Source organism: Felis catus, chromosome B3, assembly GCF_018350175.1.
Source record: "Felis catus isolate Fca126 chromosome B3, F.catus_Fca126_mat1.0, whole genome shotgun sequence".
Lineage (NCBI taxonomy): Eukaryota > Metazoa > Chordata > Mammalia > Carnivora > Felidae > Felis > Felis catus.
Genome location: NC_058373.1, coordinates 122,726,365 through 122,752,010, shown reverse-complemented (window position 1 = coordinate 122,752,010; position 25,646 = coordinate 122,726,365). Strand labels below are relative to the sequence as shown.

At 44.0% G+C, this 25,646-nt stretch overlaps 1 protein-coding gene across 7 annotated transcripts in view; it reads right to left on the bottom strand.

The window, feature by feature from the left end:
* Positions 1-25,646, bottom strand: part of NRXN3 (neurexin 3) — a 1,671,444-nt gene that overhangs the window by 1,457,106 nt on the left and 188,692 nt on the right. For 5 of the 7 annotated variants that reach the window (XM_045060712.1, XM_045060707.1, XM_045060708.1 and 2 more), the window contains one exon: positions 14,736-14,753. The exons of the other annotated variants lie outside the window; for them this stretch is intronic. In XM_045060712.1, coding sequence (XP_044916647.1) covers positions 14,736-14,753 — 18 coding nt within the window. The remainder of the gene's footprint in view (positions 1-14,735; positions 14,754-25,646) is intronic. 7 annotated transcript variants of the gene reach the window in all.

Here is a 25,646-nt window from a genome sequence, read left to right as displayed (position 1 = left end):
CTATGAGGGGGACCCTGGGTGTAGAGGAAAGGTTTTTGGAGGAAAGTGGGATTTGAAATTAACCTTGGAAGATGGTTTAGGATTTAAAGAGATGCAGGACACTCCAGGTAACACCACAGGGCAATTGGTATAAGAGAGAATCCAAAGCCCTGGACCACAGAGTGAATTTGCATGGGCTTTCCTGCTCAACTTTCCAGAAGGACCTAGGACACTGCCAGGCACATGGTAGGCATGTCATACATGCTATTCAAATAACAACAAACACATATAAACAGTTCATATAAGGAAGAAATGAAAGGTGATCTTAAGAATGAGAACAGGAACCATTGTATGAAAGCCTTGACTTTCAAGGCTAAGGATCTTACAGCTGGTGGGGCACACTGAGGGTTCATGGGCAAGGGAATGACCCAGGGAAAATGATGTCGAGGAAGATTGCTTTGGCAATGGTGCAGACAGGATAGATGAGAGGGAAAAGAGACAGAGGCAGAAAGATCAGTCACAGGCAGAGGGCCTAGATTAGAATCGTGGCAACGGGGAGGAAAAGGAAAAAGAGGATCCAACAGGCGTTGGGTGACTGATGAGGTTTTTCAGGGGAGGAGTGGATGGGAGGCTGAGTGAACATTGTCAGAAATAGGAAGGTGGGGTGGGTTGGGAGATGAATGGGCAGTGAGGGCAATAATGAGTTCTGTTTTAAGCATGATGAGTTGAGAAAACAGAAGAATCACTTAAGCAAAAAATGTCTGGGGTGCATTTTAAAATGTAGGTCTAATGTCTGCAAGAAAGTCAGGACAAATATCAGGGTATATCACCTCTCCTTCATGGAAGAGAGGGTCTGTGCCCATGTAAGTCAATGAATCATCAAAGAAAAAGGGGCTAAGCACTGAGACTTAACCTGGGAAAGATGGGAGGGAAGTATGAAGATAGCTTGGAGGTTCTTTTATTTTTTCCATCATATTCAACATTAAAATAAAATTTTACATTCAAAAAAGAAAAGGGAACGATATGGCTTTCAAATATAGATACAGAAAATAATGCTCAAAAAATCTTAACTGAGAAGGATATAATTAGTAAGGGAAAAAAAGGAATCTATGCTGGGTGTGTGTTATCTGTGCGGTTGATGAGGAAGGGGGAAAAATGAAGACTGGTCTTCTCATCGACCTCAGCAACAGAGGGTCAGCAATAGCCCTGCAGGCTACACAGCCAGCCCTGGTACTAGCTAGCACCTGGCTGGGTTTGGAGTTTGGCATTTATTCTGGGTATGATGTTCAAGAAAAGACATGGCTTGGAACAGGGGCTCAGGGAAGCAAAAGGGACCACATCTTTCCTCAACAATCTCAGCATGAGCTCTGGATTTGAATAGATCCTCAACTAAGACTCAAAAGTCAGCTCCATAAAAGTTCACCTAGTGGAGGGTAGGAAACCAGAGGTGGGCTCGGATGAGCCTTTGATAGGCAGGATATTGAGAATTGCCAACACGGAATTCTTATGGAACTACAGCACCTTTAAAGAAAAAAAAACAATTACAAAAAATTGAAAGCAACTGAAAAGTGTCTCCTATCTAGATGTGACAACCTGACAGGGTGCTATGCTAGCTGGATCCAGGGACCATTCTGGATCCCAATAAGATGTCTAATATGTTTATCCTTCACCTCACTCTTTCTAGTGCTATATCCTACCCTCTTGTGCCTACCTATCTGTGGGCGCAAGTTCTCAGGGTAGATGCAAGAACAAGAAGAGAAAAAGATCACCAGTAGGTAAGGCACACAAAATTGAAACTGCCGTAGAACAGACTGTAAATCATATGTAAATTATATGCAAAATATACGTATGGCCCTCTAAATACTGTTACATCCTTTGGGAAAATCCCCATGGAGATAGCAGCTTTGGCAGCTTGGGAGAATGGAAATGGCTATGAAAGCAAAGTCATTTGTAAGCAGCTATGGCCATCATGAAGCCTGTCATGAGAATGACTGATACAGAGAATAGAAACCATTTACTGAAATAGGCAAAAGGAAGATGCAGTGTTCAGGAACCAGGCCAGAAGTTGAAGGCCTTCATCATTTAAGCTAATAATGTTTCCCTCTCAAACCTATAATATCCCACCCACCTCAGATGGTTTTCAATCCATCCTACCTTCCTTCATTCTGCCTGAGTAACTGGGGAAAGTATTTCAAGGGAGGAAAGAAGTCACTCATGGGAGGAAAAAAAAAAAAAAGGATTCAGGAAAAAAAAAGCAAGTGATTCCTGCCAAGACTTTTCTTTCATTCACTTCCAGGGTAACTCTTATCCCAGTATAAAATCCACATATATCATCTCTTTTTCCATGCTGAAGTAGAGACATTAAATGTCACTAATTGCTGCAAGTGCCAAGTGCTAACACTGAACGCCTATGAAGCCACAAGAACTTTTTAGAAGGGTAATTACATAAAATCAGAAGGTAATAGAAATAGTCATTGATGTTTCCAGAGGAACTAAGAAGATGTGAAGAAGTGAAGGTGGTAGGGGGTGGGGCCAAATGAGGAGAATCCATAAGCCACAGTGACTACGGGGTGACTAGGAATTTGGAAAAGAGAGAAGAAAAAAGAAATATACAAGTACTCAAAAGAGAGGAAATCTGGTTAAATCTGGAAAAAGAATTATGACAATAGCTAATATTTGTTACTATAGACAAGACATGGCTATGTGTCATCTTATTAAATACAACTCAATGGGAAAGGCATTGCTGTAATTTCAAGTTGACAGGTAAGGAAACCAAGGCCTAAGAGCCACAGTCACATTAATTAGTGAGTGGCGAAGTGAGGATTCTAAGCCAGCAGATGGACTCTCCAGGCTGTGATGGTAGCTATGACACGAGCCACACTGCCTCCTTCAGTGCTGGTGGATAAAGGAAGAGGCAAGCCTTGGAGAATTCAAGAGCAGAAAATAGTGCCTGGATATTAATTCAACTTTATTTATGACTCTGGTCCAGCATGAATAAGGAGCCCTTTTAAAAGACCACCATCTCCCTCCCTCTCCCCAATCCCCACACCCAGATTCTTCTAAAACATGAAGCCTTTACTTACTGGGGCATATTTTAGGGCTATTAAGCCACCTCCCCTCATTAAACTGCAAATGTGAATATGAGACACACTCAGGTTCCCCAGCCATTGACATTGTCCTATGTGTGAAATCCTCAGAAAGCAAAACCAAAGATCTTCCTTCAAAGACAGGGGCAGCACAGGGACTTTGAATGAAGGAAAGACAAAAACAGGCAGTCACAGACTGAGGAAGTCTGGCACTGTTGGGTAGGAGACATAACTCAGGAGATAGGGTAGGAAAGGAGAGAGGAATATTTAAAGGGAAGAGATGGGTCTGAAAGAAACCTTCACCTATTTCCACAACTGTGCCCAAACCAGCCCTCCCCTGGGCAATTCCCTGACCTTCATCATGGACTGTAGTTTCCTTGTTCTATCAGGGGTTCACCAGCAGTTTACAGCAGAGCCTACGCCTGCTCAACATTTTGATCAGTGACCTGGCTGAAAACATTCATTGGCACGTGTCTGGATGTTGTGATGAACTAAAGCTGAAAGGAATAGCTAATTTGTTATATATCAAAATCAGAGTCCAAAAGGATGTGGACAGGCAAAAGTGAAATTTAATCTTAAGGGACAAATGTAAATTCTGGCACTTAAGCACAACACCTCCTATCCCCTCAAAATAAAATAAGACAATAGTCCTCCCTCTTCTCAACACTGAATGTACCAAACCTATGGTTTTGGTTCAGAAAATGGTGTCATACACTAGGAGGAGCATTAACAAGGTAGGATGTGTCCAAAGAAGAAAATCAAAATGGTCAGGGGTCCAAAACGACATCACGTGAAGAATGGCTCCAGGAACTGCTACTTACAGCCTAAACAAGAGCAAGCAATAAAAGGACAGGAGAGCTGCCTTCAAGTATTTTTAAAGTTGCACAGGCAAGACAAGGGAGCAAGCAAATTTGGCAGGAACAGAGAGGGTGGAGTAATAGGGGAAGTCTCACTTTCCAGAAATGCCACAGAAGAGAGTCAGAGTGGGGTTTCTGGAGATAGTTACCAAAAATCTATTCCAACTCAAAGACACTATGCCTCTATGAACCAAGGTGATATCTCAAGAGGCCAGCTATTAGGTTGAATCATACAAAACCGAGAGTTGACTGCTTTTGACCTATAAAAATGACTATTTTAAATGGTTCAAACTAATACTCTGAGATCACCACCCAGAATCAAAAAGGAAGACAGTAAACAAAGCTTCAATCAATCACCTGACAGCAATCATGAGCTGACACTTGGGACAATCACCCGTTTACATACGTTTTTGGCTTTTCCATGAGCCGTGAATAGTACTGGGGATGAACTGAATAGTTGGACTGAAGACAAAGAGAGCCTGAGACTAATTCTCCAAGCCAGATGCACTCAGGTCCCAGCTTCTGGGTTTGCCTTTCCATGTTGCCACCATGTGCCATTCTCACCACTAAACCCTTTGTAGGATATAATTGTACGAGCCCACAAACTGTTTGCCTCTAGACCAACATTGTACTTACAGCTTGGTGGCTATACTGAACAGAAAGTATTTCTTCTAATGTCACCCAGGAATCACCAATAGCTTCTGTATGGTATAACCATGGGGCAGAGGCAAGAACCCAGGGCCTTTGCAAACTATTTCACCTCTTTAAAGGTGGAAGGTGGGTTGGGGTTTCCTCTTGCATGAATACTATGGAAAAAAAAGAAATGGAGGCAGTCATGCTTTATACCCTAAGGCTTAAGGGATCTGCAACTGTGGCTTTTAGAAGAGACTCTTCCCAAAGGAGAAGTTCTTACACTCCAACTGTCATGAACTTTTCTAAAATTGTTCTTTATTCATAAATGACACGAAGCTGGAAGGGACAGCTGATGCACTAGATGAAAGAACTTTACCCTAATAGATCTTAGTGTGCTTGATTTTAAAAATCCAGGGCAGAATTGAACAAAATCAAAGGATGATCCCAAAGTCTAAGTCAAATAAGCCATTTCACAGAACAGGAATGGGAGAGAAATGGTTTAGCAGCAGTGCACACAAAACAATAAAGATTTTCAGTGACTTTATGTTCAACTTAATGCTCTAGTCATTAAAAGAACAAGCAAAGGTATTTCATACCACCACTGATACAAGTAGGAAGTCTAGAAAAAGGGAGCAGTAGGTTCACTCTCTAATGAACTGGTTGGGACATGTCCATAATACTGTATGTAGTGTGGGCATGCTTCTTTGGAAAGGATGCAAAAAAAAAAAAAAAGTCATTTTTTTGGAAAACAATGATCTGGACGAGAGAACTTAAAACCCTTGTATGAGAATGCCCAAGGAAACTGGAGATATTTTAGCCTTTAGAAAAGAAAATCCTCAAAGACAAAAGCCCCGTCTTCAAACACTGGGAGTGTAATTAGACCTATTCTGTGTGTCTCCAAGGGCTGGAAGCAATACAGGTGGTAAAAGCTAGAGTGACTCAGAATAAGGAAGAGCTTTGGAACACTCAGTGCTCTTGGAATGGGATGGAATGGTGAAAGGAGCAATGAGCTGCTCATCACGCTAGGGGTTCAAGCCAAGTCTGAATGAACTCTTACAGAAGAAATTAAAAAAATTAGGTGCACAGAGTCTTGACAACCTTTTGGGTCCTTTCCATCCCTGAAATGCTGTTTCTAACAACAGTTTCATGAGCACATACAATGTGACAGGTAGTGGGGATGCAAGCATGGATAAATCTCTGTTCTCAAAAAGTACGACACCTCATGTCCTTCGAGAGCCCACAGTGGCCAAAGAAGGGGCTTGTGAAGGACAATACACAGCTGACTATAATGTATTATGATGATGGCTCTACTAGCCCCATAACCTAAGGTGCCACTGGACCTCAAAGGGGGAATCATTCATTCCATCGTCCTTTCCACTTGCCCCTCCAACTTCCTGCCTCCCTCAATGTTTATAAGGTAGAAATTAGTGGCTAATGCTGGAGCTTTCAAGTTCCTTTACCTTCCAGATCATGTTGCTTTAAAACAGTGGTTCTCAAACTTTGGTCGTTATCAGAATCACCTGGGGGAAATGTCTTACTTTAATAACCCTGGATCTCCTTTACTAGCTTTCCAGGGGATTTTTGATGCTTACCAAACTTTGCAAACAACTGCTCTAAACCATCCCAAACCTGAATTCAAATCCCAGCTCTACCTCTTACTACCTATGGGATTTTGAGCAAGTTAACTCTTCCATGCCTCGCTCCTGTAAAATATCTTCTCAGGATCACTGTGACAATCACGTGCAACCACGTATGGACAGCACTTAGCACAGTTCATGGAACACAGGGAAGGCTCAAAAGTATGTAGTCATCACTGTCATTATTAAGAAGAGTGGTACATCTGAGCCCTCTCTTTGCCCCACCTCCCGCCTCTTGGCAACACCAGTCTTCCAACAAACTGGCAGCACTAACAGACCACCTGCCTAGTGTATCCTCAGGTGCCTTCCTCCATGGTCATAGTCAACTGAGTTGCCCCACAGGGGACCCACTGTCCTCAACCCTCAGCTGCATTTCATCTCCCTAGCCCTCCTGAGACCTAGCCCCACAAACCGACTAGCTTAGCTCAGGTCCTTACCAGACCTTGCTAGGTAGGTCTCCAGACTGAGAAGGTCACCAAAGCTGCCATATACAAGCTGTGTGACTTACCTAAGTTATGCGGAAGTTCTCTGGTCTCAGTTTTCCACCTGTACAAGGCAGGAATTGGTCTAGAAGAGTTTCTCTATGGTCTCACCAATGGCATTTTGAGGATACATATCTTTGAATAAGACTCTCCCACACATTACAGTGCATTTAGCATTCATTGATTCTTCTTAATGCCACCAATGCCTGATCATCACTGGAGCAATAAATATATACCCCACGTGTTTGGCAGGATCAGGAGGGGTGGGGCAGTACTGTTCCAGTGAGACTGTGAGATATTTCTAATGATGTTTTTCCAGCTCGAACTCTGACCTTGCCCTACAGAACTAAGAAACAAACTGGGACCATAAGCAGCACCCGAGTAGGTCTGCCTTGCCAGGACGGTAAAGGACATGATTTTAAAATGATGTAGAAAAAGGCACCAAGGGCCAGTGGTCTACCTCCTTGAGTTATCCAAAGCTGGAGGCAGGCTAGGAAGCAGCTCCCCACCCACACTTACTCATCAAGAAGAGCCACAGCAACCGGGGGGGGGGGGGGATTTTCCCCGGCCCCAGTGGGCAACTGGCTGGAAGCCGATCACTGTTAGCCCAGCTGAGGACCCCCTTCCAATCCAATTATGCACAGCCATGGTGGATTCCCTGCTGCCTGCATCCCCCACTGACCCAAGCCCAAGACAGGCACTGAATAAAGATTCAATTACCTTCTATCTCAGGGTGAACACCTATACAAAAAGCAGACTTTCTCTCAGAGGAGTGAGGGGTAAAACGAAGAGCTGAGTCCTGAGCACTATTTATTCATTGAGCCAGTATTTATTCCATTCCTATGATCTATTGGCACTGTTTCAGGCCCAGAGCATAGAAATAGTGAACAGGGGTGCACCTTTGTGGAATGTACATTCTGGTGAAACTTATGATGCCATGAGGCCTCTCCAGGGCCAGACACACCAGCATTTGCATCCTGCTCTACCCCTTTTTTCTGGCCGGAACTGGTCAGTTAACATCTCTGAGCCTCAGTTTGTTCATGGGTAAAATGGGCCTAATAACAAAATCTATTTCCTGAGGATGTCAAAAAAACTAAATGATGTGTGCAAAAACTTAGGTTTTTAGTGCCTGGCTCATAATACAAGCTCAGGTGTTTTTCCTAAGAAATAAGGAGAAAAGCAAATGTGCCCAAAAGAATAGGAAAGAAAAGACAAAATACTGTACAGGTACCACTGATGTTGGGAACTGTTGAGTCTTTGGTAACCAAGAAGGCAGTTTCCTGATTGCTGTTCCCCAAGGTATGTCAGTTGGAGGCTGGATCCTAGATCCTCAGAATGAAAGAAGCCTGAGAGGCCATCTGATTTAACCTCTCCACACTAAAGAAAAGAGAGGTTGCATGACTTACCCAAGGCCACACAACCCTCAGGGAAAGTAGCAGAGCCAGAAGGAGGCAGAATGAGAGCAGAAATCCCAGATATGTGTTTAAATCCTGGTGCCTACCGTACCTGCTTCTGACCTTGGGCAAAGGATATAACATCTTGATGGGTGCTTGGTATACAGCTGAACCTCTGAAAAGTATCAGTCCCTTCGTTCCCCCTCAGTGGGATTCCTCGGCCTTGCTTCACAGCAGTGGTGGCCAGGATCTACGTTTGAGGGACCTCTTCACTGAAGGCATAAAGATCAGGACAGATGGGAGAAAATTTGTGACAAGGGGGAGCATAGCAGGTGTCTTTCGAGGGGCTCTCCAGCACAGGACTGGTGGCATGCCTGTGAATAGTTTGGAAGACCAAACAGACCAAAGAACGTCTTTTGTTTTAAACCCTCTGAGCCCAAGTGTCTTCATCTGTGAAATGAAAACACGTGGAAAGGATCAAATGAGAGAACTTACAATACTGGCTAATTTATACATGGTTTACCATGTGCCAGGCACTGCTCTAAAGACTTGACATGCATGAGCTCACTTACACAACAGCCCCTGTTGGTGAAGGTACTTCCTGTCCCCATTTCACAGATGAGGCAAGTAGGGCCCACAAAGGGAAGGTAACTTGAACAGGTCCTACTGTTCATACGGAGAGAAAGCTAGGATGTCAACCCAGGCATCTGGCTCCAAGTCTATGCTCTAGACCGAGGGTGGCAAACTTTTTCTGTAAAGAGCCAGATGGTAAATTTTCCAGGCTTTACAGGACACACAGTCTCTGTCACAGCTACTCAGCCCCGCCTTTGCAAAGCAGCCAGAGACAAAACAAAGACAAACAAGTGTGCCTGTGTTCCAATAAAACTTTATGAACACTGAAGTCTGAATTTCATAAAATGTGTGCATCACAAATTATTTTTGCTGCTTTCAACTATTTAAAAAGAGAAAAACCATCCATAGCCCAGAGGCCATATGAAAGCAGGCAGCAGGCTGGATTTGGCCCCTGAGCAGTTGTTCACGGAAACTTGTTCTATCCTGAGCTCCCCTGACTCACAGTATGTAAATTCTTATATCGAAAGGGCCTGAACAGTGACAGGCACAGACTCAGTGGTCAGGAAGTGTTCATTCCCTTTCCCTTCCCTAATCCCATCCTCCCTCCCAACTCCTGTCAACCCAGAAAAATGGAAGAGACGAGGAACATGGCATTCGTGGCCCCAGAGGGGAGAAGCTGGACTCTTTAGGTCAGCACGTCTCAAGCGTTAATGTGTGTACATACACCTGGACATGTTGGCAAAAAAGCAGATTCTGACTCAGCAGGTCTGGGGCAAGGCCCGAGATTCTGCTTTTCTAACAAGCTCCTGCGTGAAGCCGAGGCTGCGGTTCTGGGGGCTCTCCTCCGCGGAGCAACTTCTAGGGCAGACCCTCCGTGTCCATCACGCGAGTCAGACACGTCGGCTCTGCGTCTGACTTTGGGTTCAGAACAGTGTCCCTCCCAGAGACAGGGCTGGACTCCCCAGAGACAGGGCAGGGCTCAGGACAAATAATCAGGCCCCCTCTCCAAGGACAGCCTTGAGATGACTTAAACTGAAGGGGGAAGACACCGAGGGCAGAGATCAAGAGTGGGCAGAGGGAGGCTCAAGCGAAGGCCATCAGTTGCTTCGGGCAACAGCAGACCGGGCCTCCTCTGGGCCTCGGCAGACAGCAGCCCCTCCTCCTGCGCCTGCCAGGGCTCTGATGGACTGAAGCGAGAGGCCTATTTCCTCATCGGGCCTCTGAGTAACTAGGGCACTTGCACAAGGTCACAGTTATTCATTTAAATTCCAGCTCTAATCAGCAGGCGGTCTGAGAAATTATCCCTTCTGAGGAGAGAGACTGTCATTGGAGCACCATAAAGAGCCCCTCCTGGCTGGAGGGGAGGCACTGGGGGAGGGGAAGGGAGGGTTCGTACACCTAGAGGCCCCAGCACTGTTCTCTGCCTCCTAGATCCTTTCTCACCTTCAAAGGGCTTGCTCTCCCCTTGGAGAGAGTTCTAGAACACATGGGAAAAAGGGAGAGAGCTAAGGGTGTGATATGGTACTGGGCTGGGCCTGCCCACTCCTGCCCCCAGGCAGCACAAGGAGACCATTGACAAATCCCAGTATGCCAGAGGCGTGGGATACGTACATGACAAGGGTCTCTTCCAGGCCACAAACTGGTTACCTGGCCTTGGAGATGTCCCTGCCACTCCCTGGGCCTCAGTTTCTTCCTTTGAAAAGTAAAATAGTTGTACTCTTTGGACAGGATGGCCTTTCAGCTCAAATATGGCTCAGGGACCCTACAGACTTACAATGCCCTGATATTTGTTCCCACACTCCCTGCTCAATAAATTTTTTGAGGCCCTACTATGTGCCATGCACTGCGCGGAGAGCTAAGAGTGCAGACACAGATAAGAGGTCCACAACTCTGCCTTGGAAATGCCAGGGTTTCAAAGAAAAAGAGCACACTCTTTGGAACCAGACAGATCTGAGATCCTTGTCTTGTCCTAGCAGCTGGAGATTCTGGGCAGTTACTGACCCTCCCTGAGGCTTTTCTCATCTGAAAGAGGACAGGGGAGGGTTGAGGTAAAGAGTTAAATCAGAGCTGAGTGTCCCTCACCTCCTTCAGGTCAGCACCCTACAAATGCCTGGTGCTACTTTATTTTTTTTTTTTAATTTTTTTAACATTTATTCATTTTTGAGACAGAGAGAGACAGAGCATGAAGGGGGGAAGGTCAGAGAGAGAGGGAGACACAGAATCTGAAACAGGCTCCAGGCTCTGAGCTGTCAGCACAGAGCCCGACGCGGGGCTCGAACTCACAGACCAGGAGATCATGACCTGAGCCAAAGTCGGACGCCCAACCGACTGAGCCACCCAGGTGCCCCTGATGCTACTTTATTATCTGAAACCTCCCTCCTAGGGACTAGAAGGAGGGGCTGCGGATCTTCCCACACACAAGTCCAGTGAAGTACCTATCACCTGCCGCTTTTCTCCTGGGTGTTTCCAGGACAGTCTCTCCAAGCCCCAGCCCATCTCCTGAACCTTGAGGAAGGTGCTGCCTGCCAGGCCCCATTTCCAGCTGCGTCTTATACAGTAGTGTTACTGCTAACCAATAAATTACATGTAAAATTGTAAACATGTAAAATTAATCAATCGTCCCTCACAGTCTTCCAGCGGCCCCTGGGTAAACAGTTACATTAGCTCATAAAATCCCCAATTTGTCTTCCTGAGGGGAAGGGGGGAAAATCAGTGAACCACTAAAGGCTTCTTGTTTCAGAGCCACAGCACTGCTGGCTCCGCACTGCCTGGCCAGGGGCTCGGAGAGGCAGGAGGCTGCCGCTGACCTCAGCCAGGGCCAGGCAGCCCAGGCTGCCTCCTGCTACGTCCTGGGCCACAAGGAAAGTTTCTGAACTAGTGATTTGCTTCAGGCTCAGAAACCACAAAAAAGCCAGGGGTCCGGGTCAGGGGTGGTTACAGGATTGGCTATCAGCTCTTGACCCTTCAAGGGCAGAACAAAGACTGCAAGATTTGGAATCAAGGAGGAACCCTCTCTTGGCCCAGCTACTAGATGGCTGGGTGACCTCAACACAACATTTAACCTCCTGGCCTCAACTTCCTCCGCAAAAAAATGGAACTCAGCAGACACACCTTAGAGGGTCATTAGGAGAATAAGGTGATGCAATGCTCATTGCAATGGTGCTAAGCTGGACTAATTATAGTTGCTGTTAACTAAGGGAGGGTCACCCACCCCTCTGGGAAAACAGAAGCCTGTGTGTCCACTGCACTTTACGCCCCCATGCTGTTTCATCCAGGACCAATAGATGTCTTTGTGAGAATTACAAAAAGGTGCCCCCTGGTCAGAGGCAGCCCCAGGATCATAGGCTTGGCAAGAGGAATGCAGGCTGGATATCAAACCCACTTACTCCCTCAGCTGGGACCCTCTGGACGGGACACAACACACACAAGCCAAAGTGGGGACCATGGGTCACCTCTCTGCCAGGAACCAGAATGAAGAGGGGTGGAGCCAAGTGGCACTTTTCCAAACAAAATTGCAGGTGTTGGGCTTACTACCTCACCTCCTTGAGGTATTCCAGAAAATATCACCTGAACAGAGAGCGCATTCCTGACCACCCTCTATAAATTAGCAACCTAATTTTTAACATTTTTGTTTTTCTCCACAATGCTGATTGCCTACCCTCTGATACAATACATGTATATATTGTATATATAATACGTATATAGGTGTGCGTATATATCCAGTTCATTAGTTCATTGTCTTCCCTCAAGTAGAATAAAAGATCCATGAGGACAGGGATTGTCTTCTGTTTTGTTCACTGTTTTATCCCTAGTGCCTAGAACAGTGCCTGGCACATAATAGATTCTCAATAGATATTTGTTGAGTAAAATATTATTAAATAGAAAATTAATTTAATGTTATCTTCTTAGGAAATGCTGTCCTGTGCTTCATTTCAACCACCACTTATTTTCAAAGGTGAGGTAGGGACAGAAAAAAAAAAGGGAAATCCTGTGTATTAGCTGGAGATAACTGTATTATTCTTTTTTGCTATGTAATATACCATATAGATCAATGGTGAGAAACCCTACTTAAGTCTGGGTGATTCTTTAAACAGGAAAGGAGGGAAGGAGGGAGCTAGGGAGGGAGGGAAGGAAGGAAAGAAGGAAGGAAGGAAAAAAGGAAGGAAGGAAGGAAGGAAGGAAGGAAGGAAGGAAGGAAGGAAGGAAGGAAGGGAGGGAAGGAGGGAGGAAGGAAAGAAGGAAGGAAGGAAGGGAAGATGGAAGGAAGGGGCATCTGGGTAGTTCAGTAGATTAAGCATCTGACTTCGACTCAGGTCATGATCTCATGGTTCGTAAATTTGAGCCCCACATCAGGCTCTATGCTGATGGTTCAGAGCCTGGAGCCTCCTTCAGATTCTGTGTCTTCCTCTCTCTGCCCCTCCCCACCTCCTCAAAAATAAACATTATTTTCACTCATATGTGGATCCTAAGAAACTTAACAGAAGACCATGGGGGAGTGGAAGGGGAAAAAAAAAAGTTACAGAGAGGGAAGGAGGCAAACCATAAGAGACTCTTAAATACTGAGAACAAACTGAGGGTTGATGGGGGGTGGGGGAGAGGGGAAAGTGAGTGATGGGCATTGAGGAGGGCACCTGTTGGGATGAGCACTGGGTGTTATATGGAAACCAATTTGACAAAAATTATGTTTAATATAAAAATATTTTCTAAGAATGAAATACAGTAAGCCCTTGAATAACACAAGTTTGGACTTTTGTCAGTCCACTAATACATAAATTTGTTTTTCAATAAAAATAATATTATAAATATAAAAAAATTTTTAAAATAAACATTAAAAAAATTAAAAAGAAAAAAGAAAGAGAGAGAGAAGGGAAGGATAAATTCATTTGGAAAGAGGACTGCTAATAATGAAAACGTCACATTATCTCTAAGCAAAAAATCAATGATAGTCCCCTTAGGAAATGTTTACAAGACCTTCAGTTGCTAAGAATTTTCAGTGATGGAATTTTCAGTATGTTCCAATGGAAGGTGCCTGGGCTTTAGAGTCCCAAAGTCCTAAATTCAAATCCCAGTGCTACCACTAACAATCCCTATGACCTTGGGCAAATGGCTTAACCTGCTGGGCTCTCAATTTCCATCATATTAAAATATAATTGTATTGATGTTACAAGAATTAAATGTTAAAATGACTGAACAAGAAAACATATGTGAAAATAGCAAAGAAAGATGATATTCCCTTCTCATTTGGTAAGGTTAATTACTCCTCTTAACTCAAAATTCTATCCAGTTTAGAATGATCTCCAAATCATTCTAAGTCATCTCACACTTCTTATCCATATATGGTTGTAACCTCTTATATGAGCCTGTGTGTGTGTGTATGTGTGTACATATATGTCTGTACACACAGACACACACACAATGCTTACAATTAGAACTCTGGATGAGTATGCATTTTAAAAAGAGAAATGCACAATTAGCATGAGAATCGTTCTTCCATTTGTTCATTGACAAAAACCATTCCTCTTCCTTATATTTTCGTTTTTTTTTAAATACAGTGAACATGTATTAGTTACATAACCTTTTAAAAATTGCCAATTTCATTGTGGGGCAGGGGAAAGCCATTTCTTAGAATTCAAAGAAATAAGACTTCTTCTCTCATCACATATTTTCTATGCTAAGTATTCATATCTTCAACTTTCAACCACATGAAACTATAGAAGATAAGTAGATTTATGTATGACAAGGCAAAAATGCTCATTAAATTGGAGAGTTCATATCTTAAGAATATCTTTAAAAATATTTTCCAAAAATGCTCATTTTCCATTTCTTTGATTCACCCAGAAATTTTAATCAGAAGGAAGTGACTGTATAAGCATGGGAACCACATTCCTTTGGTTTTAAAATGGTTTTCAAAACCAACATGAACACATCAATTCAAGGCATTTCTTATTCTCAACCCAAATCAATGAAAATGCAATGTACTTAGATTTCTGTTCTGTTTAAGAGTCCCTAGAAAAAGGTCTCACTCAGAGTCAAACCATGCACAATCTGGCAGAGGGGAAATTTCCACAGCAGCTGTACAAACACAGAAACTCACCTGGACCTTGACTGACATCTGTGGCAGCATTTTCAAAGAGGGAAAGGCAGAGGAGAGAAAGGGGGAGAAAAAGGAAGAAGAGTGTTAGAAACACACACACACACACAGTGCAACGTGCCCTTGCATGACTATCATGTTCATGCAAGACCCCAAAGGTACTCAACCTCTGAGCACTTAGTTCTACCTTCACCCAAAAACCACCCATGCAAGCTGAGGGGCCAAGCTCCCTTTCCACTGTGCATGTAGCAAGAGAGGGGTGTTTCACATCTGTCCGGAAAGACATCATCCTGGAATCAGATAGGGCTCCAAAAAAGCCAAGCAGACTGGAATCCTGCAAGAATATTGGTTAAAATATTCTGGTTGATTTCTACACAACAACACCCAAGCAAATCCTCCTCGCCTCCAGATACAGAACACTGGACATGATGTCAAGCAAGTTTCCCCACAGAGAGAAAAATAATAATAAACCACTCCCTTGAGGAACAAAGAAAAAGAGGCATAATAATTAAGAGCAAGTTGCAGCATTATTTACCATATAGGACTGAAGGACAGAAGATAACAAAACATTTATAATCCCCTCCCTCCCTGATATACCCAGGGACCATCCTTTATCACAGACAGCAGCGTGTGTACATGAGATTGTATGTGAGTGGATCATTTGCCATACAAATTGAAATCCTGTCTCCCCTTTTAATTTTTCTCCTTGCTTTTCACCCCATCATTAATGACAGGAATTGCCATTTGAAATCACTTTTGACAACTACAAATAAACATCCAGCCCTAGGAAGGTTGACATTTGAATTAAGCCAATGAACTTTCAAAAAATGAAGAACGGTTCACTCCCATTTTCTTCATGAACACAATCTCCTCCTCCTACCCTCAAATGCAAGATAGAATTGTGCTGAGAAGCTAAGTCAAGAGCAGGCCAAAACTTTGTTAAAACCTCTAGACCCAACCTGAAAGGATATACCTGAGCTAAGAAGATGGAACAGGGGGCTTCTTCAAAAACCACTGGCCATCCAAGCAATCCTGGGTGACTCACTTAGAATCATTGAAAGGTAGACCTGGGATACCCACTGACATCATCTAGCTTAATTCATTTTTGGCTCAAATGGGGGATGAAAGAGGTTGAGAGACTCATGCAAGTTCACGCATTTTGTTCAGGTACAGAGACTAGATAAGACCCTAGACCTCTTGAATCCCACCCAGTCCAGCATTTATTCAACAGAAACCCAGGTCTCTCAAGGGCATATGGAACCCAAATTCAGTTTGTAGGCTAAAGTGAGCATCCTGAAGCCATGGGAGAGACCCTCCTAGCTAACCCATGAGTAAGTAATGGGTTATCCACTGCACCTCTAATTTGCTGCAATTAGTTTTGTAAAGCTTCAGCAAGTTCCTTAGGAACTGTAACTCTTGCCCCAGGAAAATGCAGGCATTGACCTAACAGAGCTGTGCCTCCCACATCCAGGAGAGGCAAACCCACAGCAACAGCTGAGCATTTCTTTAGCCCACACCCTGTATTCCCTAAAAGCTGTATCTGCCCAAAAAGACTTCTAGAGAGCTCTGAATCATTCCTCAGCCACACCCCCTTTCAGATTTTCTGGTGAGTTGCTAGATTCAGGGGTGGAGTGGAAGCAAGAAGTGGCAAAATAGAAGAGGTAAGAAGGGAAAACATTCTGTATAAATAACTAAGCAGGGCCATTAACCGTGACTGATGGACTGCCTAGAAGAGTGGTCATTAAAATACCCCTTCATTAAACAGGATATCAAACTATTTACACGTGGTGGAGTTCAGTGGTGGGAGTGTCAACACCATTGTTCATGGAAACATGCTCTTTGGAGGTACCAACATGCAAGGGAGACAGGATACCTTGGAACCCCAAAGTTTCCCATTTCAACATTGTGTTTACAATCTTAAACTCTGGAGAGAGACAGGTTTGAGTTCAAATCCCTGCCTACTGAATGGCCTTGGATCAATCACTGAACCTCTGAGTTGTTTTCCTCAGCTACACAATGGGAAGAGAACAAAACCTCCCTCATGGCAGTGTTAGGAGATTAAATACTTGTAAAACACTTAACTCAGTACAAGGCAAACACTGCATAAATGTTAGCTGTGCTGATTGTTATCACTGTGAATTACCACAGACAGAATTACCAAAAAAATGTTGACCAGATGGCTCCCTGGAAACACCAAGAGACCACAGGAATTAAGGTGTGTTTGTGTGTGTGTGTGTGTGTGTGTGTGTGTGTGTGTGTGTGTGTGTGACTTTGGTTCAGTTCTTCTACTTGTCAATGAAGGCATGTGTTCCAGCCCTCCCCCCTCCTTGGGTCTTATTCCTCCCTTCTTCTCCTCAGTGGGAAGTGGGGCAAGGGAGGGTTAAGAGATTGTAGGAGAGCAGGTACAGGAGTCAAAACAAATGCTGTTCTTGTTTCTTTTGTTTTCCCTCCTGAATCCTTAATTGGCCTTAGTTCTAGTCGTGAGCATAAAACATACAGCATCTCTTCTCACCAAAGAGGGGCAAAAGACCACCAAGATAAGCTTCCTACAGTGAGGGGTAGGGTCCAGGTTCAGTTTTTAGCTGTGTCACTGAGCTGGAGGCAGTTCTGAACGTTGTGTCCAACTTGAGGAAGAGAGAGACACAGTGTCACCTGGCCCCTGTCCCAAGAAGCAGTAACCTGAATCTCCACATTCAATTCTGACCAACAGAATGAAATGGCAAAGGTTGATGGGGGTGTGGGGGAATCATCTGTTATATTGCCTGTCGATCCTTTACCCCTTCTTTCTTGTAACAAGTCGCAGTTATCTTCTGGGGAACTCCTTTCCCACCCTAAATCCATGTGGCTTGGTAGAGATGACCCCCACCCCCACCTTAGCTCCAAGTGTAGCCATATGACTCAGACCAAGTCACAGGAATTGACACAGAAAGGGAGATCCACAGCTTGATTGCCAGGTCTATAGGCTATGTAGACCTTGGGTCAGTTACTGAAACTTTCTGTGCTTCAGTTTTCTTATCTGTAAAATGGGGATGATAATAGTTCCTACCTCCCAGTGTGGTTGTGAGGAGCTTAGAACAATACCTACATTTAGAAAGCCTTCAATGTCAGCTAGTAATTTTATTACCTTCATATATGAGAAGACAAGGGTATTAAAAATCTCTCCTGTGGTCACAGAGCAAGGAAGGCTGACCTAGGATGCAGCTGTGAGCATTTCTGATTCTATGCCTTGCTGCCATTCCACTTCCTAGGTGACCATCCCCAGAGCTCCCTCTGTCTGTGGTTGCTACTGGTCTGCAGCCTAGAGTCTATGTATGGGGAAGCAGCATTGGACCCCAGGACTGGTCAAAGAAAAGGTAAATACGTAAATGTGTGTATGTATATCAATTTTTTGTGGAAAAAAAAAGGGAGCAAATTGCAGAAGAAAAGGCAGTTGACAAACAAATAAGATTGATCCAGGAGAGGTGGCATCCTCACCCATGCCGACACTTCCTCTGTTCCCCCCCACTGTTTTATTTTCTCACACTGCTGGGCCTGTAGTTTTCCAGAGCACCACTGCATTTAAATCTATATTCTATTTTCTCTCCTAGAAAATAGGTCAGACCCAAGACAGAGTTCACCAGGTGGGATCCCAAAAGATTTGGCTGGGCCTCGCCTCCAAGAGGCTGGCTGTGCAGCCTGCCCCACCCTCCCCAGAGCTCGTGTGTGTGTGTGTGTGTGTGTGTGTAAGTAGTGAGTGGGGGGATCTTGGACTCCTCCCTTGTGAAATGATCTAGACCAAATGAAGCGTGAGGCAGGAGAGCTCCCTCTGTAAACACAACAGGAGCAGATGAAGGGTCCCTCATTTTTCCCCCATGGTTAGAAGAACCAGATCTTCCCACACTACAGGAAAGTGTTTCCTTTTGAACTTCAAAATAACCATGCTGAGCATATGTACTTGTGGCTGAGGTTATTGTTGAATACACCATAAGTGTCTGCTGGATACTGAGTGAAGGGTGAATGCCCTAATTTACTTCTTCTCTGGTTGTGATGCTAAAGACAGTAGGTGAAGTATGGCAATGGCAGCCAAATGCTTCCTCTCTGGGTTGCTCCCCCATCCCTGCTTTAAGCATGGCATTCCTAACAGAAATAGCCCCAGACTGGGCCAGAATTTGTTTTCATCAGGCATTTTTTCCATCAAGATCAGTGTGAGTGCCAGAGCTAGGGGGCCAGAAGAGAGAAGGTGCAAGGTTATGAGAGCCAGTCCTCAACCCCCTATCATAATAGAAGTAACTAACACTAATTGAGCAAGTCCTGCCTGCAGCCTATGCATGTGCTAAGCACTGGACTGAATGGTCTTTGTCAGGCATATATAAGGCCATTTCTCACTTTCTTCAGGTATCAGCTCAAATATTACTTCCTCAGGAAGGCCTTTCTTAACCACCTTCACTAACATGGGACCCTTCTCTGCCACTTACCCTGCTTTTCCTTTCTCATGGCACCAATCACTATCTGACATCACAGGATGGGTCTCTGCTTTTATTGTTTATATCTCCCTGGAAATATAAGCTTCATGAGAGCAGCACTGTCGCTCTCATTCATTGCTTGTATCCCCAGTGTGTAAGCTGGGTCTGGCCTACTATAGGTGACCAGCAATATGTATTGAATGGTTAATAAATCATCTTGATTAATATTGGTATCTCCATTTACAATTGAAAAGGGAGGCTCAGAGATGTTATGGCACATGCCTATGGACAGAGGGGCAGAGCTGCTATTAGACTCTGGGTCTGTCTTAATCCCCTCCTTAATTAAGAACAACTGTTTTCTCCTGTGCTGCCCTCATGATCAGGTGGGTTGTCCCCCTGTGGTAACAAAGATGGATCCTGTCAGCTCTAGAGAAAAGGGAACAGTGGATTTCCTGGTAATACTGGTAAAATTCCCTGGGAAGGCTCTCATTGGTTTAGCTTAGGTCACATGTTCCTGAGCCAATTGCTGTGTCCAGCATCACATGTCACAGGGTAAGTGTGGTGATAAAATATAATATCTATATATCCCTGGAACAAAACACTACTAACTCATAATAAAGCTCACATTTATCAAATATTCTGTGTGCAGGGCCCTGTGTGAAGTGCTTTATATACCTCATCTCATTTAATTCTCACCAAAACCCTAGCAGGTAGGAACATTCTTCATCCTGTTTTATAGACAGGGAAACTAAGACCCAGAGAGGAGGCTCTCTCATTATCAATATCTCTCATACTCAGAGTAGTTTATAAGGGTCAAGCTATATTTCTAAATAAAAGAGCAAACCAGGACAAGTACCATCTGACCCATCAAGCAACAAATCAGGGATAGGAATGTAGGGCATCTCACAGAAGTGAGAAAAAAAGCACAGCCCAGGGCAGAGGGAAGGGGTCAAATGCAATATGACCATAGGCCTGGTTAGTTGGAGCCCTTGCCCTGGGCGATATGCTTTACAGGGAGGAGCATGCTCTGGCCCTCCTGTAGCTACATCTCAGCCCAGAATCTGAGGAGTCTACAGGGCCAACTAGATGTTCCCATTGGGAATCAGCAATTCCTGCCACTAAGCCCTTTGTAGAGTACAATCGGGTACTCAGAATTCCTTGCTCAAATTGCCCCAAATTCACATGGGTCTCTTCCTTGGGTCCATTCTCCCAAAAGCTGACCAGTCCACCAATGTGCATACTCTAGTGTCAAGAAATGGCCAAGGGAAAGCAATTTACAGGAGCTATGGACTTCTATAGGCTGGGGTGTCCACACAAATGTCCAGAAGGATCTCCATGCCGCTAGAGGTAGAAAGAAGGGAGGCTGCCCATTGTCTCTCATGTACATTCTTGCCCCAGGTCCACAAGCATCAGATCAGGCCTTCAATTGAAGAGTACACAGACTACAATGTTAGGAGAGGGAAGAAAAAAAAGGCAAGGACTGCATCTCCCCAATGGCCTCTCCTTTCATGCCCCTGGGGAGAGTGAGCACAAGGTTCTTCCCTCTACTTCAGGAACAAATACAGAAACAATCTCATTAGTTGAGCTAAAGCAAACTTCCAGCAGCGAAGCGGCTGGACTTCCTGTGTTCTGGGGCTCTTTCCAGCTTTCAGTGTTTGAGCTCTTCAAACACAGGAAGAGATGTCTCTCCACAAAAGGCCAGGTGGTATTAACTTCATCCTCAACACAGAACCTATTTATCTGCCTTCGTAGAAGACTGAGCCCCCTCCCCTCCCCTCCCCAGTCCCACTCTCCTTGCTTTTGTTCTTTGGTGCTAATAACTCCAGCCTGTAAGATGGAGGGGAGAGATAGCTGCTGGGTCAAGGGCCAGCCAGCCAGGGAAGGCAGCAGCAGGGAGAGGAATGGGCTGCAAAGCAGGAAGGAACACGGATGGCACACCCCTGGGCTCAGTCAGTACTGTGCCCAAATACCTTAGGGGCTCTCACATACTTGTAGTGGCTCTGGCTTGAGGAACCAGAGTTTGACTGACAGTTGGGGGAAGAAGGAGTCTACTTGTTACACATGCAATCAAAGATCAATGCAGACACCAGGGTTTCTGGTTTTGTTTTGTTTTGTTAGTGTTTTAGGGAATTTGAGCACAGACATGGGGGTAAGGCAACCTGGGGTTTGAATCCTGACTTTACCGTTAGTTATTACAAATATTTTTGTCAAATAGCTTAGCCTTACCTTCTACTTTGTCCACATAAAAATAATGTCGGGTAATCAGTTTGGTTAGAAGCATGTGTCAATTCTTAACAGTCACAACACTGTGCAAAATCATGCAGTAAAAACACAAGGCTAATGGGGAAAATGAAGTTGGGGCATGACACCCAGAAACCTCATCAGTGACCCATAATAGGAACCAGAATAGGAACCAGTTTTACATGTGTTAAATAATTAAGAAATATATAAATGCTACCATCAGTAGAGCCCTTAAAAAAGACTTGAACTGTGCTCATGGAAACAGGAAGCTTGTGAGCTGTTGCCAAGTAGTGAAAGGAGGATGCTCTGACACCGGACAGAGCTGTGACACCAGATGTGCAAGGGTGTGGCTCACAGCACACGTGCTAACTGAAGGAGCTTTTGAGGTGTGTGCATTTGTGTATTTCTACACAGCCTGGTTTGGCTTGCTGAAGTTTTCTGCCTTTACCTAGTGTTTCTTGTGGACAAAATTGTGCATAATCAAAGGCAAAAGCATTATGCCCAAATTGTTCCCTAATAGATCGATCACATTGGAACAAATTTGTATTTTCAAAATAAGCATTCTAGCAGAACTGACTCTACCTAATTTATGTGACTATTATAAGGGTCAAATGAGATGATCCATATAAAGGGCTTAGCACAAGGCCAGGCACAGAGTAAACATTCAATAAACACATTCTGAAGTTGTTATTAGGAATGTCTGTGCTGGCTTGTTGATATACGCCTTGTAAACTAAAAGTGCCAAGTTTAGCCTCTATCCAGATGTTTAAGCCTTGCAAACAAAAGTCATCCCTAGCTAAACAGTACTTCTTAGTATTAGGCCGTGAGGTTGGCACCTGCAACAGGCTCCCGCCTGATAAGTCTTTAGAATAAAGTCCTCATAGCAGGTGGACACAGCCAGGAGACGGGGCCCAAAGGCTAACTTCCTAGGTAAAAGTGGATATTACCCTCCCCAAATGAGCATGACCCAACCAGGGAGAAGAGTAGACACCTAAACACCAGGAAATCAGGAGACAAACTGACCTAGATGAGAGGATGTCCCTCATCTTCGTAGGACAGAGAGAAGTGCATCACAGGAGGGAACAGAAATCAGGGAAAAACAGCTGAGATGCAGACACCTTCCATTTCCCTTCTTCCTGCAGACAGCACAGGGGTTAAGAGGCAGGATCTGGAGTAAAAGACCTGGCTCTTCCACAAACTGCACATGAGCTTGGCCGTGCTAACTGACCACCCTGAGCCCTAACCTAACTTCTCAATCTATAAAATGGGGAGAGTTTACTTATCTTGTAGGACTGATGTAGAGGTTATAAGGAGCAAATTACGCAAAAGCACTGGGAGGTTGAAGAAGTACTAATCAATGTTAGCAAATCATTGTTATTTGACCCAAGTGGTTTCCATGAGACTGAGGATCAGTCATCTTTCCAAGAATTCCTTGCTGTCTGGAAAGACTAACTCCTTGGGCTTTTGCCACTTGGAAGAATGATGTGGGAGAAGAGGGTCTTCTCAGCAGAGGTGAGTTCTATAGATTTTGTAATTCAGTACAATGGGCGTTGGAAGAGGCCACCCCCACCCTGGCTGCTCATTCCTCTGTAGGGAGTGCTGTTATGTGTAGGAAAGAGCCCTGCCTTTGGAATCAGAAGCCCTGACTTTTTTTCCTAAATATTTTTGTTGTGGTGGTGATTACATACACATTACATAACATTTACCATCTTGAACTTTTTTTTAAGTCTTTATTTTATTTTAGAGTGAGTGTGTGTGCACATGCAGGCACACAAGCCAGGGAGGGGCAGAGAGAGAGAGGGAGAAAGAACTTCAAGCAGGCCCCACACTCAGTGCAGCGCCCTGGTTGGTGCTCCATCTCACAGCCCTAGGATGATGACCTAAGCTGAAATCAAGAGTCGGATGCTCAACTGACTGAGCCACCCAGGTGCCCCATCAAGTCCATTCACACCACTGTGCAGCATTGCACAGTCGTCTCTACGTTCCATCTCCTGGACTCCTTTCACCATGCAAAACTAAAACTCTGTTCCCATTAAACAATGCCTGCCCACACCTCCTCCCCCAGCCCCTCACAACCACCTTTCTACATGCTGTCTTTACGAATTTGACTACTCCAGGAACCTCATGTAAGTGGAATCATACAGTATTTGCCCTTTTGTGACTGGCCTATTTCACTAGCATAACACCCTTAAGGTTCACCCATGTAGTGGGTATCAGAATCACCTTTCTTTTCAAGGCTGAATAATATTCCATTGTATGTATGCACCACATTTTGCTGACAGAAGCCTAGGTTTTGAGCCCTGACTTTCTAGCCTAGTATCAGCTGTGTGACCTCTGGCAACTCACAGCCCTCCCTGAACCTCTTTTCGCAACCATACCTAGTATCAAAAAGATTAAATATGGTAACTATTCACAATGATATTATAAAAGAAACTTGGGGCACCTGGGTGGCTCAGCTGGTTAAGCATCCAACTCTTGGTTTCGACTCAGGTCATGATCTCATGGCTCCATGAGTTCAAGCGCCACAACAGGCTCTGCACTAACGGTGTGGAGCCTGCTTGGGATTGATTCTCTCTCTCTCTCTCTCTCTCTCTCTCTCTCTCTCTCTCTCTCTCTCTCCCCCCCTCTGTCTCTGCCTCCCCCGCTTTCTCTCTTAAAATAAAATAAAATAAAATAAAATAAAATAAAATAAAATAAAATAAAACTTTAAAAAATGAAAGAAACTTAAAAATATGACCCAGAAGACAAGTGCAAGGGTCATTCATTGTCCATTATAATCTCTACTATTTAATGAAGGCCTCCTGTGGTAGCCCCCTGTGGTAGCATCATATATACATGACTTCATCTAATGCTGATACAGACACGGTTGTTATCCCCACTTAACAAACAGGGAAACCAAGGCTCAGGGGAGTTAATACCCTCAAGCTCACTTCACTCATACAGAGTATCCAGGATTTTAACTCAGATTTCTCTGAATTCAAAGTCTTTTTCCTTCTCATAGTACTGTTCATCCATTCCCAATTATTTATTCTCTCACTAGTCAACCACCCAAATCTAGGTCATGGGGAACTGGGGGCAAATTTCAAGAAATTGTGGTGTGAGGTTGACAATTCCAGTGACAATAATTGTTGACGGTCATTAGCAAAGTAAACCATCAACAAAACAAAAAGACAACTTACTAAATGGGAGAGGATATTTGCAAATGATATATCTGATAAGAGGGTTAATATCCAAAATATATGGGGCACCTAGTGGTTCAGTCAGTTAAGCATCTGACTTCGGCTCAGGTCATGATCTCATGATTTGTGAGTTCAAGCCCCACATTGGGTTCTGTGCTGACAGCTCAGAGCCTGGAGCCTGCTTCGGATTCTGTGTCTTCCTCTCTCTCTGCCCCTCCCCCACTTGCACTCTGTCTCCCTCTTTCTCGCTGTCAAAAATAAATAATAAAACAAAAAAAGTCATCTGCAAAATATATGAAAGACATATACAACTTACACAACTCAATACCAAACAAACAAATAATCCAATTAAAAAACAGGCAGAGGACCTGAATAGATGTTTTTCCAAAGAAGATATACAAATAGATGGCCAACTGATGCATGAAAAGATGGTCAACATCACTAATCATCAGGGAAATGCAAATCAAAACCACAATGAGATATCACCTTATACCTGTCAGGACAGCTAGAATCAAAAAGACAAGAAATAGCAAGCGTTGGCAAGGATGTGGAAAAAAAGAACCATTGTGCACTATTGGTGGGAATCCAAACTGTGCAGTCACTATGGAAAACAGTATGTAAGTTCCTCAAAAAAGTAAAAATAGAATTACCACATTATCCAGTAATTCCACTACTGGGTTTATACCCAAATAAAACAAAAACACTAATTCAAAAAGATCTATGCCCCCCTATGTTTACTGCAGCATTATTTACAATAGCCAAACTATGGAAGAAGCCCAAGTATCTATCGATAGATAAATGGATAAAGAAGATGTGGCATATATACACAATGGAATATTAATCAGCCATAACAAAGAATGAGATCTTGTCATTTGTGATGACACGGATGGACCTAGAGGGCATAACGCTAAGTGAAGTAAGTCAGAGAAAGACAAATACCATATGATTTCACTCATATGTGGAATTTAAGAAACAAACCAAAAAAAGAGACAAAAAACCAGACTCTTAAATAGAGGTGGTTGCCAGAGGGTAGGTGGGTGCAGGAAGAGTAA